The 12595-nt window shown below is 44.2% G+C and overlaps 3 protein-coding genes across 3 annotated transcripts; 1 reads left to right on the top strand and 2 right to left on the bottom strand.

Annotated features, from left to right (window-relative positions):
* Positions 1-1441: 1441 nt before the first annotated feature.
* MICPUN_51511 (predicted protein) lies at positions 1442-2769 on the bottom strand. Its single transcript, XM_002507155.1, has 2 exons — positions 2645-2769; positions 1442-2511 (listed from the first exon to the last, which is right to left on the bottom strand). Exons 1-2 carry the CDS (start codon positions 2695-2697, stop codon positions 1491-1493), a joined length of 1074 nt encoding a protein of 357 aa, XP_002507201.1. The 5' UTR covers positions 2698-2769; the 3' UTR covers positions 1442-1490.
* Positions 2770-5948: 3179 nt separating this feature from the next.
* MICPUN_65906 (predicted protein) lies at positions 5949-7659 on the top strand (the record flags this gene model as incomplete). Its single annotated transcript, XM_002507548.1, has 1 exon — positions 5949-7659. A coding segment is annotated over one exon (1711 nt), but the record flags the coding sequence as incomplete, so codon positions are not given.
* A 1712-nt stretch (positions 7660-9371) lies between these two features.
* On the bottom strand, positions 9372-10794 carry MICPUN_51507 (predicted protein). The gene has a single exon (XM_002507154.1). It carries the CDS (start codon positions 10407-10409, stop codon positions 9375-9377), a length of 1035 nt encoding a protein of 344 aa, XP_002507200.1. The 5' UTR covers positions 10410-10794; the 3' UTR covers positions 9372-9374.
* Positions 10795-12595: the final 1801 nt, after the last annotated feature.

Below are 12595 nucleotides of genomic sequence, written 5' to 3'. Positions count from 1 at the left end.
AAGAAGTCAGTTTCCAAGTATGTTTCAATCAAGTATGTTTTCAAGTATGTTTCACGTGTTTTCAAAGTATTTTCAAAGTCACGCGCGGCGCCGCCACCTTGAGCCGCGAGGGGGGTCACAGAGGTGAGCTCGGTGGCCCTCGCCACCTTGAGCCCGTTCGCGATGTCGTGCGCGATGTACGTGAGGTTCAGCAGCGCGAGCGGCGGGCCGGGCGGGGTAAACATCCCGCCGACGCCGCCGCCATTCGTCCCAATCGCCGGACCCGCCCCGCCCCCCACAAAAAAAACATTTGAAAAACACTTTGAAAACACGTGAAACATATGAAAAACACACTTGAAACATACTTATTACACTCTTATTATCATACTTACTTGAAACATATGGATACTTGAAACATACTTCAAACATATCCATACTTTGAAAACACGTGAAAACATATAACATACGAAGGTACGAAGGTACCTGGGAAAGTACTACTTTCATTTCCGTTGTCATAAAATAATGATCATGAGTCATAATCATATGATAGATACGTGATGACTGATACGTAGTCTACATACCTTCTATGATATGATATGATAGTGGAATATACAGTAGTACAGCCCAACAAAAGAAAGTCAATAAAATATCCAAATATAAATTATGGTAAATTTTAGGTTATCTTTCAGCTTGCATTCTATTGAACTATTTTCTCATTATTTTTTCAGGGGTCAGTGGATGTCAGTGGTAATAACGACCTAGCTAGCTACATACACGTACTGTACATAATATTACCTTCGAAGGTAATAAATAAGCTTTTAATAAAATATTTAAATAATCCAAATGAACAAAACTTGTGTGCTTCGTACGCCCGAGGTCTTACAGGTCAGCAGCAATTGGTGACAGATAGATGTGACTTATGATATATATGCGACAGATATGTCTCTATCTGTAGTGACGGATACCTTCGTAGGTTTTAGTTGTGAGTGTTGTGGATGTTTATACGATGGTCTATTTTCAATCTGTGTTGAGAATTTTTTTTTTTGGCCCAGGGGCGGGAACGACCATCCTTGAGTTAATGTACCCATATAGATCCTGAAGCGCGCCACGCGCTGACAGGAGCGTTTTTTTTACTTGAGCAAGATGCGCGCTCACGTTGCCGCTGACGCGCGAGTAACAAGCGGCGTGCTGTATCTTTAGGGTCCGCGCCGTGTCCTTAGGGGGTGGGGGCTGGGTTTTCAGGGTTTAGAGTTTGAACAGCCCCGAAGCGGCTCGTCGGCCACTCCCTATACACATGCTGAAGCGCGTCACGCCCAAAACAAAAAAATCCACAACACAGATCTATTTTCAATAATAGATAATATATAAAAAATACCGCTATAAAAAAATCGTCTACCTTCATAGTCTATATTGCCTTCGTGATGGTTAGGCATAGCAACGTGTTTTGTGTGTACACAAATGTACTCACGATATTTTTATTACGATTAGACAATACTACAAACAGCGTTAACCTATGGAAACGGACAAGTTTTGTCCAGGGCTTCAGACGAATTCTCCAGCCAAGCGTCAAAGTCCCGGACCCCCTCAGGTCTAAAGTCGGGCTCATCAGCGTCGGGTACACAACCAACTCTGCCCTTCACGTTCTCCTCGTTAACTTGAGGAGTAAGGTAATCTGGGATATCATCATCTTCAAGGATTTCTTGTAGTGCGCCATATTGCTCTGGACCCATCTGAAAGATGCGCACTTTGTTTCTCGTATGCGCGGCAAGGAGCGGCTTGATTGCAGACCATATGTAATCGAAGACGGGCGGGGAATTCAACACATAAATCGCTTTCGAAAGCTCTGGATAATTGCAGGAAGCGACAGAGTTTATCAGTTTGAATACATAGAGGCAACGGAGAGCTGACATACTGATTCCATCCAAGTCAACAATAACAATTTGCTTGTCTATTACGTCAAGGTCATCGTCTGTATAAGGTTCATTTTCATGCCTTGTGAGAGCCGACGTCTGATCCAAGCTAGAGGTTATCCCACGTCGAGACAATTTTGTTTCGTGAAGCTTCTGTGCTTCTGGAAATATTTTGTTCACGAGATGTTCACCACGGACTATTGAGCAGTAAATGTGACACTCGTCTGGTGCTGCAGTTGCCAAAGACCCATCACCTTTGCCCAAGCGCAGAGAATAGACCGGAAAACCTTGCTTCGTGTAGCAAAGAAAAGGAGTAGCTGGAATGATTTTTCGATTCATGCTCAACAAATCCCAACGAGGCTTAGATAAAATGATGTTGCGCACACCGGTGACTCCACCGATGGTGACTGACTGGCGCCATTTGATTGTATCTCGGAGCATTTTTTCAGCGTCGTCAATTTTGTATTTCCGAGCAACGAGAAAACGACGAATAGTAGCCTTTCGCTTGCCGCACGGACAGAGTTCTAGTGGGATCTCAACCCCATCTGACCCGAAACGAGAAAAAAGCTCGTTCACCAACTCCTTCCAGTTGTTTGGGTGTGGATACTCGTGAAAAACTCTCCTGTGAAAAAATTCATGTCACAAACCAGCCAAGCTACAAAGCGGAGAAGGGTGGATGGAAAACGGAGACGGGTGAATTTAACATATGATAGCGAAGCGGATCGATGCACTCGACGTTGAAATATGAAACATACCCTGCGGGAGTTTCCAAAGGGCCGCCTTCCTCTGCGAACCATTTCGTGAACATTCTTGCCTGTGGCAACGTCACGAAGAGTAAAAGCGACTATGCGCGATCGTTTCTCACCACGCCTGGTGAATCCGAATGTAGCACTCGGGCGGGCGGGCGAAAAGAGTAGTGCGATCTCCAGCTCGGTGACCATAAGGATGACCTGTATGTATCGGTGGTCAACCTGGTTGGACACGTACAGAATTTTTATTAGACTACGAAGGGCTGTTCGTTCCCTTATTATATATAATTATGGTGCCCATATTTATAAACATACATTTCAAAATCCCTCTTGGTTGCATTTTGGGTTACCGGGATATCGTATAACTCATGTTACTCTCATGCATGTTCCTACGCAAATATGTACCTTCGAAGGTATGTGTTATTATTAACGGCTTACGGCATTTTTTTCGAATCTGATCATGATGGTAACTGTATCTGTTTATTTATTATTGCCTTTATTTATTACTGTATCCATACGTATGTATGTACCACCGATAAAATATAAAGTATCACGTATTCTATACGGCTGGTTGAGATTCTATCCGAATACGAAGATACAATATACGAACGAAGGTAACACTTAGCGACTGCGCACGCACGTTCCTTCGTTCGGTCGGTTGATACTTAGTTGTACGACCTTCGATAGATTCGAGGTACCTTGCATTGCTTGCTTCATTCGTAGTCTACCTAATGATACGGTACGAAGGAATAACTGTATGTATCATAAACAAAGTGTTGATATTGGGAAAAATTAACCCCTTATTCGGCATAGCCGATCTTACACCCCAACTTCCAAAATGTGACAATCACCTGGTATCGTTTATCAAGCAAGGTCGATGGTCTATCCGTTCCTTACATTGTCAACATTTTTTGACACCATTAAATCAAGAACAATGGTCTAGCGCTACATATAGTTGTCCACATTTTCTACACCGTTAAATCAAGAACGCGGGTCTATTCGTTTCATACATTGTCCACATTTTTGATTTTTTAGCTCCAGAATCTTGAGTCAGTGTCCCATATAGTTGTCACATTATGTTTACTCATATAAACGTGTATTTAAATAGGGTTTGATATTTACATTTACATATTTAAACGTATTTCAAGCCTTACTTATTATTAATACGAACGATGCTAAACTATCTACGTATACGACAGTAACATCATGTGTGTATATATAATATACGTATACGCGCATGCCTCATCGGCTAGCCGACCACCCACAGGACGAACGATTCACACCTCACCTCACTCGCACTCACGAACGGTTCGGCCTTTGGAGAATTTTATTCGGCTAGCCGAAGGCTGCCGATCTTACACGACCCCAACTTACGAAAATGTAACAATCACCTGGTATCGTTTATCAAGGTCGAAGGTTTATTCGTCCCTTACATTGATGACATTTTTTGACACCATTAAATCAAGAACAATGGTCTAGCGCTACATATAGTTGTCCACATTTTCTACACCGTTAAATCAAGAACGCGGGTCTATTCGTTTCATACATTGTCCACATTTTTGATTTTTTAGCTCCAGAATCTTGAGTCAGTGTCCCATATAGTTGTCACATTATGTTTACTCATATAAACGTGTATTTAAATAGGGTTTGATATTTACATTTACATATTTAAACGTATTTCAAGCCTTACTTATTATTAATACGAACGATGCTAAACTATCTACGTATACGACAGTAATATTATGTGTGTATATAAATATACGTATACGCGCATGCCTCATCGGCTAGCCGACCACCCACAGGACGAACGATTCTCACCTCACCGTCACTCGCACTCACGAACGGTTCGGCCTTTGGAGAATTATTATTATTATGCATCCAAACTTATTACCTTCGAAGTAAGGTACGAATGAAGATATCATCATATTATTACCTTGCTTATTTTAATTGGTATCTATCTTCGTATTAATAAAAAAACAGGACATATCCATCACATCATCATCAGTTACCTTCGTATTAGATAGGGTCCCAAGTCAGGACCCAAACCCCGACCGGTCTCATTTTTCGGGACCGACTTGATTGGGACCTATCAGTTAGGGTCTCGTTTTAATACCGGGCCACCGGTCGGATTATTTGGACCGAAAGCAAAACTTTGACCTCGTATGGGTATTTAGTATTAAAACGAGACCCTACCGGTGGCCCGGTATTAGGATGAGACCTATCAGTAGTACGAAGGTAATAATCATAGACTAGTCTACGAACTGACGAACGAAGGTAAATATTTTCATCGGACGCAAAGCCAACCCGCCAGCGCGCAACCTGGAACTTTATTTTCGATTGCCGGGCACATCATCATATTCGATCAGGAGCTGAGATGACGTTCCCACCGCGCTTGTCACGAGGTATTTTTTCTGTCATCTGCTCTACTGGTTCGAAGCCGACACGCGGTAAGGTGACCTCACACGATAGGGGCGACAAAGCCGAGCTGTTACATGACGCAACTAACAGACCATCGAGGCTGCCATATACAAAAAGGGGAGCCCCATCGTCTAGTGTTTCCCAGACGGTGCTGACCGACTCATCATCATCGGTGGCGGGGCGTCAAGCGGGTACAGGCGTCTCAAGAAAACGCGTGGTTCGGCGACTGAAAAAGAATGCGGAGCCGAACACGAATACGGGACGCAACAATCGGACTCAGGAAGCACGCGCGAGGCACAAAGACAAGGACATCTTTCTTGCCTCAGATCGCACGAAGAAAGAAATCGAGGCGCTAGAAAACTTTAAGAAACTCAACATCCCCAAACACTCCAATTGGCCCGTTGTGCAGTTTGACCTTGACAGAGCACAGGCAAACCCTCACGAATCTCGCATCGACTTTGATTTAACACAGATGATGCATGATAATTCATGCAATATCAACGGGAAAATTAGTGGAAAACCACGCGATCGGGTAAAGAAAGGGTTCGAGATAATGTCGGATGGCGGGACAACAACTTGGGCAGCACAGGGGGAGACTCCTGCGCAGCGAATAAAGCGCCTGTTCCGAGAAAAACGCAAACGCGGCTTAGCGAGGGTGCGGGAAAGATTTGCAGGAAACAACTCGCTGAATGAGTCGTCCGCCGAAAGTTCACCACATGAAAGTTTGGATATTAATACTCATGTTGTTTTCGCTGACAATCATCTGCATCCTGAGAGAGCAGAAAGCTTTGCCGAGGGATCTCTGATTGAAGTTGACAAAAATGCCGGGAATGACTCACATGACCATGACTGCAATTCAAGGTCACGGGGTAAAATTCATGAAACGAATAGCATAGATCCTTTCAAGCTTATCCCAGGTGAGCTCGTGATTCATCGGAAGTTTGGGATAGGACGTTTCCTTGGCGTCAGAAGCATCGCCATGGACGATTGCTCTGGCAAAGAATGCCATTCTACCAAAGAATGCCATTCTGCCAGTACTCGTGTGGGATATCTCTTCATCGAGTATGCAGATGCCACAGCTAAGATCAGGCCCGAGAAAGCTCGTTTCCAGCTCTACAGATTTGCTAGCCCCGGAACAATCAAATCCGGTGTTAAAATCCCAAAACTATCAAGGATTAAGGATCGGAAACGATGGGAGCAACGAGAGAACATTGCGCGGAAGCATATTCGTCACTTGGTGATGGGTCAAATGTCTATCTACCTCCAGCGCCTCCAAAGCGTGCGAAAACCTTATTGCCCACCTTCCGAAGACATCTATCAGCGTTTCAATGAGTTGTTCCCGCATGATCTGACGCCAGACCAAGCATTAGCTGTGCAAGACTGTTATGAAGATTTGACAGAGCGTGATACGCCAATGGATCGCATTATAGTAGGTGATGTAGGATTTGGGAAAACTGAAGTTGCCATGCGGGCCGTATTCCGCGTGTTTTCAGGCGGTGGTCAGATCTTTGTGCTTGCGCCGACCACAGTGCTAGCAAAGCAACATGCGGCAACCATGACAGCCCGACTTCGGCCTTTTGGCGCGTCCATTGATCTTATGACTCGAAACGTTAAAGAAGCAGAAAAAAAAGATATCATTGAGCGGTGGTTAGCGGGGCGCATACATGTGTTAGTCGGAACCCACAGTCTGTTAAACTTGCCATCCACGATGTATGATCCGCTGAATTTGCTCGTGATCGACGAAGAACAGCGATTTGGCGTGAAGCATAAAGATAAAATTTCCTCTCTGAAATCATCTGTAGATGTCTTGACATTATCAGCAACTCCCATTCCTCGCACATTGCATATGGCGATGGCTGGTTTTCGTGACGCATCGCTAGTTACCACTCCGCCTCCGGAACGTCGACCGATCATTACGAGACTTCAGGTCTACGAGCAGAGCGTTGTACACCAGGCAATCCAATATGAGCTCGGTCGCGGTGGCCAAATATTTTATGTTGTCCCCAGGATACAAATGATGAATGCTGCAAAGAAACGCCTGAAGGAAATTTTTCAGGACATCATCATTTTGGAGGTGCATGGCCAAATGAAAGGAGAGTATCTGGACCATGCTATGGACGAGTTTGCTTCAGGACGAGCTCATATCTTGCTCTGCACCACAATTGTAGAGTCTGGATTAGATATTCCAAACGTCAACACGATAATTGTTGAGGAGGTCCAGCAATTTGGCCTCGCAAGTCTTTATCAGCTGCGCGGTCGTGTTGGGCGCGCAGGACGGCAAGCGTACGCGTATATGTTTCACGCGGAACGCGGTGGCATGCACAATGATGCACAAGAGCGTTTACTGGCGCTGGAGGAATGCTGTGGACTAGGAGAGGGATTCAGACTCGCAGAGCGCGACATGGCTATTCGTGGTGTTGGTACTCTTTTTGGTGAAAAACAGAGTGGTGAAATGGACAGCATTGGTGCTGATTTATACCTTGAATTCCTTTATGAACAACTGGAGAAAATAGAAATGCTTAGCCTTAACCCCATAACTCCTAGTGAAGTGCATGTCCCAGTTTTCCCGACAGTGCCTAAGCTCACCCGGGAATACGTGGTAAGTGATGAAGCTCGAAAAGTTGCAGATGATTCGATTTTGAATGCAAAAACCACCGAAGAGCTCGATAAAGTAGTCGCTCATATATATGCATGTTTCGGTCAGGCGGATGCAAAAAGTGTCAATGCGATGAACTTTCATCGAATGCGAGCACTGGCAGGCGAGCTTGGGGTCACTCGCATAGAGTTCTGTGAAGATTCTGGTTTCATCAATTTTACGCTGGACGCTGACTTAGAGGTCAGAGAAATGCTGCTGGATAACTTGGACAGTATTTACAAGCAAGATCTGAAAGTGACAGACTCAGGGATCAGAGTGATGGCCCTTGCAAATACATCTTCACAAGTCACTGTTGCCCAGGCTGTGAATGCACTGAAGAGAATCCACGAGGCTTTGCCGCCTTTCATTAAATTTTTGTAAATTTTTTGTAAATTTCAGCGTGACAGATTTCAAACCTGCTTTCATTCTGGACTATTTCCGAATGAAAGATTGATCGCGAAATCGAATTGCGCACATGCAGACACGGATTTTGCTAGCTTTTGAAGCATAATTTTCAGTTAGTTGCTCAGCAGTCCCACCGTACCAGAGTTCCGAATTCGCTAAATACAATGAGGTGCTTTGAGATGTGTCCGTATTTACACAGACAGTGCTACCCATGCTTTTGCTGCCGCTTGAAAATGTTCAAGCACGATTCCCTGCTCAATCTGAACAAAATATAAATTAGGCTATCTACGCCACGAAACATATTCAACCAAAATCCTTTCTCAGATGTTATGAAGTTTTGGTGGGGTCGTCTTATCAAATATATCCACAAAAAGTTGCACTTTGAAACTTTAGCTATGCCGTATGCGCGCCGGCAGCTGAAAATCGGATGAACAATACCTGCAATTTATGTTGTTCAGCGCATCCCTAAGCTCGCAACACAAAAGCTAATTAATTACAGACCTTGATGACTTTCACTTAGGGTGGATTGAAGTCCCTTTGCTCTCGTGCTGGAAATCTGAATTAAATTGTGATTGTAACATTAGTGATGATTGTAGCACAATCGGTCAATGTAAGAGCGAGAGCTAGACAGTCCGAATACGTGCACGCTTAGGCCATCGAGGAAAGAAGAATTGAAATCCCGTGGCCACAAGCGGAAGACCTGCAATCAGCAGGAGGTGTGCAACAGCCGCCCAGAAACGAGGCAATGCTTCTGCAGTTACCTTTGCTTGCCTCGAACTCTGACTAACAATGTTTCCTTCGGTGGCACTGGTAACCTGAGCTTAAACACCTCATCAGAAAAATGCATTAGAAACAGGCATTGGACCCGTTTAGACTGTTTGCTGTCTCCGAGCGCATGCTCTCATGCTCTGCTCATAATCAAGTTTTATGAGGCTCTGTGCTCAAGGTAAATGATGATCACACATATCTAATGCTTTTTCATCAAAATTCTGACTGGATTTCATACGTCAACGTCACGCGAGTTACTCATGTAAATCGCGTATATAGTGGAATGAGCAGCACGAAGCATGCAGCGACTTCTCGCTTACGAATGATACTCTTCTCCAATCAGGTATTGAGATTGCGGTCACCCTAACGAAGACAACGTAAGAAACGTACTGGAGCCACTTGGTCATCATATCAGAGGAGAAAGAGCTGCACCTTCGTACTAATGTGTCATGCGTCATAAGGCCAGAACTAGCTAGGCGCGTAGAACTCCTTTAGCTGCCACGTAGATCACTAACGCCGCCTAAATCGAAACATAAGCGTCGGTCGCGAGCTTAAAACCTGTTCCGATTGTTGTCCCTCGGGAGCTATGAAATGTTTCAACTTCGACGTGGGACCATAGTCAGCATTATCCCGATCATCATCGCTATCTGATATTACGATGACGTCGTGCATCTTTGACGAGACCGCGAGCTCAGAGATGCCAAGATGTGAACCGGGGTCTACTGCAAAATAGCTCGGCTGTACAACTTCATCACTGTCAACCATACGGCCAACCTTCAACGCCTTATCTTTCGATTCTTTCCCAAGATGCGTAGAATCAGAAGAAAACACTGCATGATCAACAATGCGGCATTGATTCCCAACGATGTTTGTAAGCTCGAAGGGAATGTGCAGTATTGAACCACTATGTCCGAGAACTACACCGCTCAAAGCATCTGAGGATATCCATGTTTCAGCAAAAGCGCCACAAACCGCATCGGCAGATGACGGACGCCAGTTGCCATTCGGACCAACTTCAATGCTATCAATTTTTGGAAAAACGGTTGGAATCGATTGCTCCCAGGCACGCAGTACCCCGATAACGCGAGAAAGATATCCATCGATGACAATATCGTGAGGTTGGCCAGTGGAGCCACAATGTGGACAGATCCACTTGCGCACCTTTGCATTGAGCTCCAAAAATGTGTCGAGATCGAAGATTGCCAGACTTTTACAGTTTCGTGTCCTTGCAGGTGTTTTGCACATCTGCCCAGAAATCGGGCACCTAAGAGAGAGCACCGAATTACCTTGGATCACAATATCGTCATCGTGATCGTTTTGATGATCGCTTCCACGTAGTTTTTGCTCAAGTAGGAATCTGGCCAACGAAAATGGAACCGGCGCGGGGACCATATTTCTAACTTCTTCCAAAGATCTTAGCTTCACGAGACGCATGATGACATAGAAAATTCGTCGGTCTTGCCCCTGCACGATCAAAGTATTTGTGCCTTCAATAAGGCACCCTGGATCCACACAAACCGATGGATCCCGCCCTGCTTTGCCCATTGAGGGACCTGGCTGTCGATGCGAGTAATAAGGACAAGACAAAAAATAAGTTGTCAGAGCAGTCTTCCGAGGAGGGGAGCGACGCAAGGAGAAAACGAGTCGAAATTACCATTACTGCGTGTGGCCTGCCATTAACTTTCACATTTGCTAAGAAAGGCCAGTGCAGCCGGGTTGGTACAGGGTCATCATGTAGGACACATGCAATCTGCAGCTGGTATCGAGCCGGATTGCTGCAGAGAAGTTTGATTTGAGGCGATGTTAGATGAAAGTTTCTATCGATGCTTTGAAGGTGCGTTCCCGGTTGTAATCTAAGACGCGACGGGGGTAAAATGATTCCGGGAGCTCCCGGGAGGTCGAGATCTTCAACTGGTGCCCAGAAAGGATCGGCGGCCGCTACACGTGCCCATAATGCTGCATCATTTCCATCAAGATCCCGAACACTGAATTCAAACGAGGTCATGGCATTGCAGCTTGTCACTTTCCCAGCAGTCTTTCTATTTTGACCCGCACGCACTGGTTCCTGGTCACATAACACGCCCACGAGCTTCGTTACCTTCGGTGAAGTGTTTGAACCCTTGACGCAGTTATAGTGGTAGGATATTATCTCCTCCACGTGTGTTTTACCACCGCACCGCTGAACTAGCACAGGGTCTGAGAATAGGCGCTCCAGCCGTCGTAAAAGGTCTTCCCTTTTTCCGCTCTTCGTAAGCCGAAAAGTGCCAAGTAAGTTTCTGAGGTCGGCCACGCGGAGAAAACGTAACATTTCCCTATGCTCCAAGCAGCTCATTTTCGGTCTTACCCAAGACTCAGTTGGGTCTAATTCTGCGGTCGACGTCGTTCACGCAAGAATTTTTTGCAGATTCGCTTGCATCCGCTAACGAAGGAAGAAACAACCAGCACCGGCGCATCGCATCGCAGTCGTGCAGAGCAGTCACTTCCCCGACAACTTGACTCAATAAATATGTGTGTCAAAGGAAAATATTTATTAAATATCTATACATGTCTACGGGATACATATATGAACGAAGCTTATTCGGCATATATAGCCGATATTACACCACCTTCTTAACTTCCAAAATGTAACACTCATCGCCTGGTTTCGTTTATCAATCAAGGTCGTAGGTCTATTCGTCCCTTACATTATTGTTGACATTTTTGACACCATTAAATCAAGAACGATGGTCTAGCGCTACTTCGTTGATGACATTTTTGAATTTGTAGCTCGAGAACCTTGAGTCAGTACCCCATAGTTGTCACACGATGTTTACTCATATAAACGGGCATTTAAATAGGGTTTGATATTTACATTTACATGATATTTATAAATGTACACACACATACCTCGGGGCTATGCCGACCACCCAGAGGACGAATTTTCACACCACACGATCACACAGACGATTCGACCTTTGGAGAATTATATAATATTACTTATCCATATTAATAACATTTATATTCTATATATTTAATAATTTTGTACCTTCGTACGTAGAATACCTTCGTACGAAGGTACCTTCGAAGGTAATAATGAGTTGATTTTATACGAATGAAGGTATTGAGCAAGCAAGAAGCAAATAAAGGCATACTTGCTTGCTTGTATTCTTAATATTTATTTAATAATTATATGATATATAAATAATATGATATTTAGACTACGAAAACGGCGGGACGGAATTGAACGAACTAAACGAACGAAGTTCCTATCTGCATAGTTATATGACTGTTATATGTATGTACCTTCGTTCGTATACATACGTACCTTCGTACTACTGTTCATGCAGCGATAGATGATGAATACATGAATAGAGATAGAGCTAATAATATAACGGGCAATAATGATTCAGGTACCCATACTCGTCCCCGTCCTCGCAAGCAAGTAAGGTAATATCAAATATCATTCAATATCAATACCTTCGTATTTTATATACGTACGTACGTACGTACTACATATATATTTCACATGATATGATCTCTCTAGCTAGCTAGATAGATATATCACTTAGAACAGAACTGCTCGAGCTACTTAGATAGCTAGCTAGCTAGCTAGCTAGCTATAGCTACTAGCTATACGTAGCTATGGATGAGGGTTTTAAGTGTATTTTTTTATAATCATATATATGGATCAACAGGCAACCTGAACCCCATATATAGCTAGCTACCTTGTTTGTTACTCTAATTAGCTGTGT

This window comes from Micromonas commoda, chromosome 1 (assembly GCF_000090985.2).
Source record: "Micromonas commoda chromosome 1, complete sequence".
Classification (NCBI taxonomy): Eukaryota; Viridiplantae; Chlorophyta; class Mamiellophyceae; order Mamiellales; family Mamiellaceae; genus Micromonas; species Micromonas commoda.
Note: the sequence above shows the minus strand (reverse complement) of the source record. Positions and strands in the feature narration are given on the sequence as shown.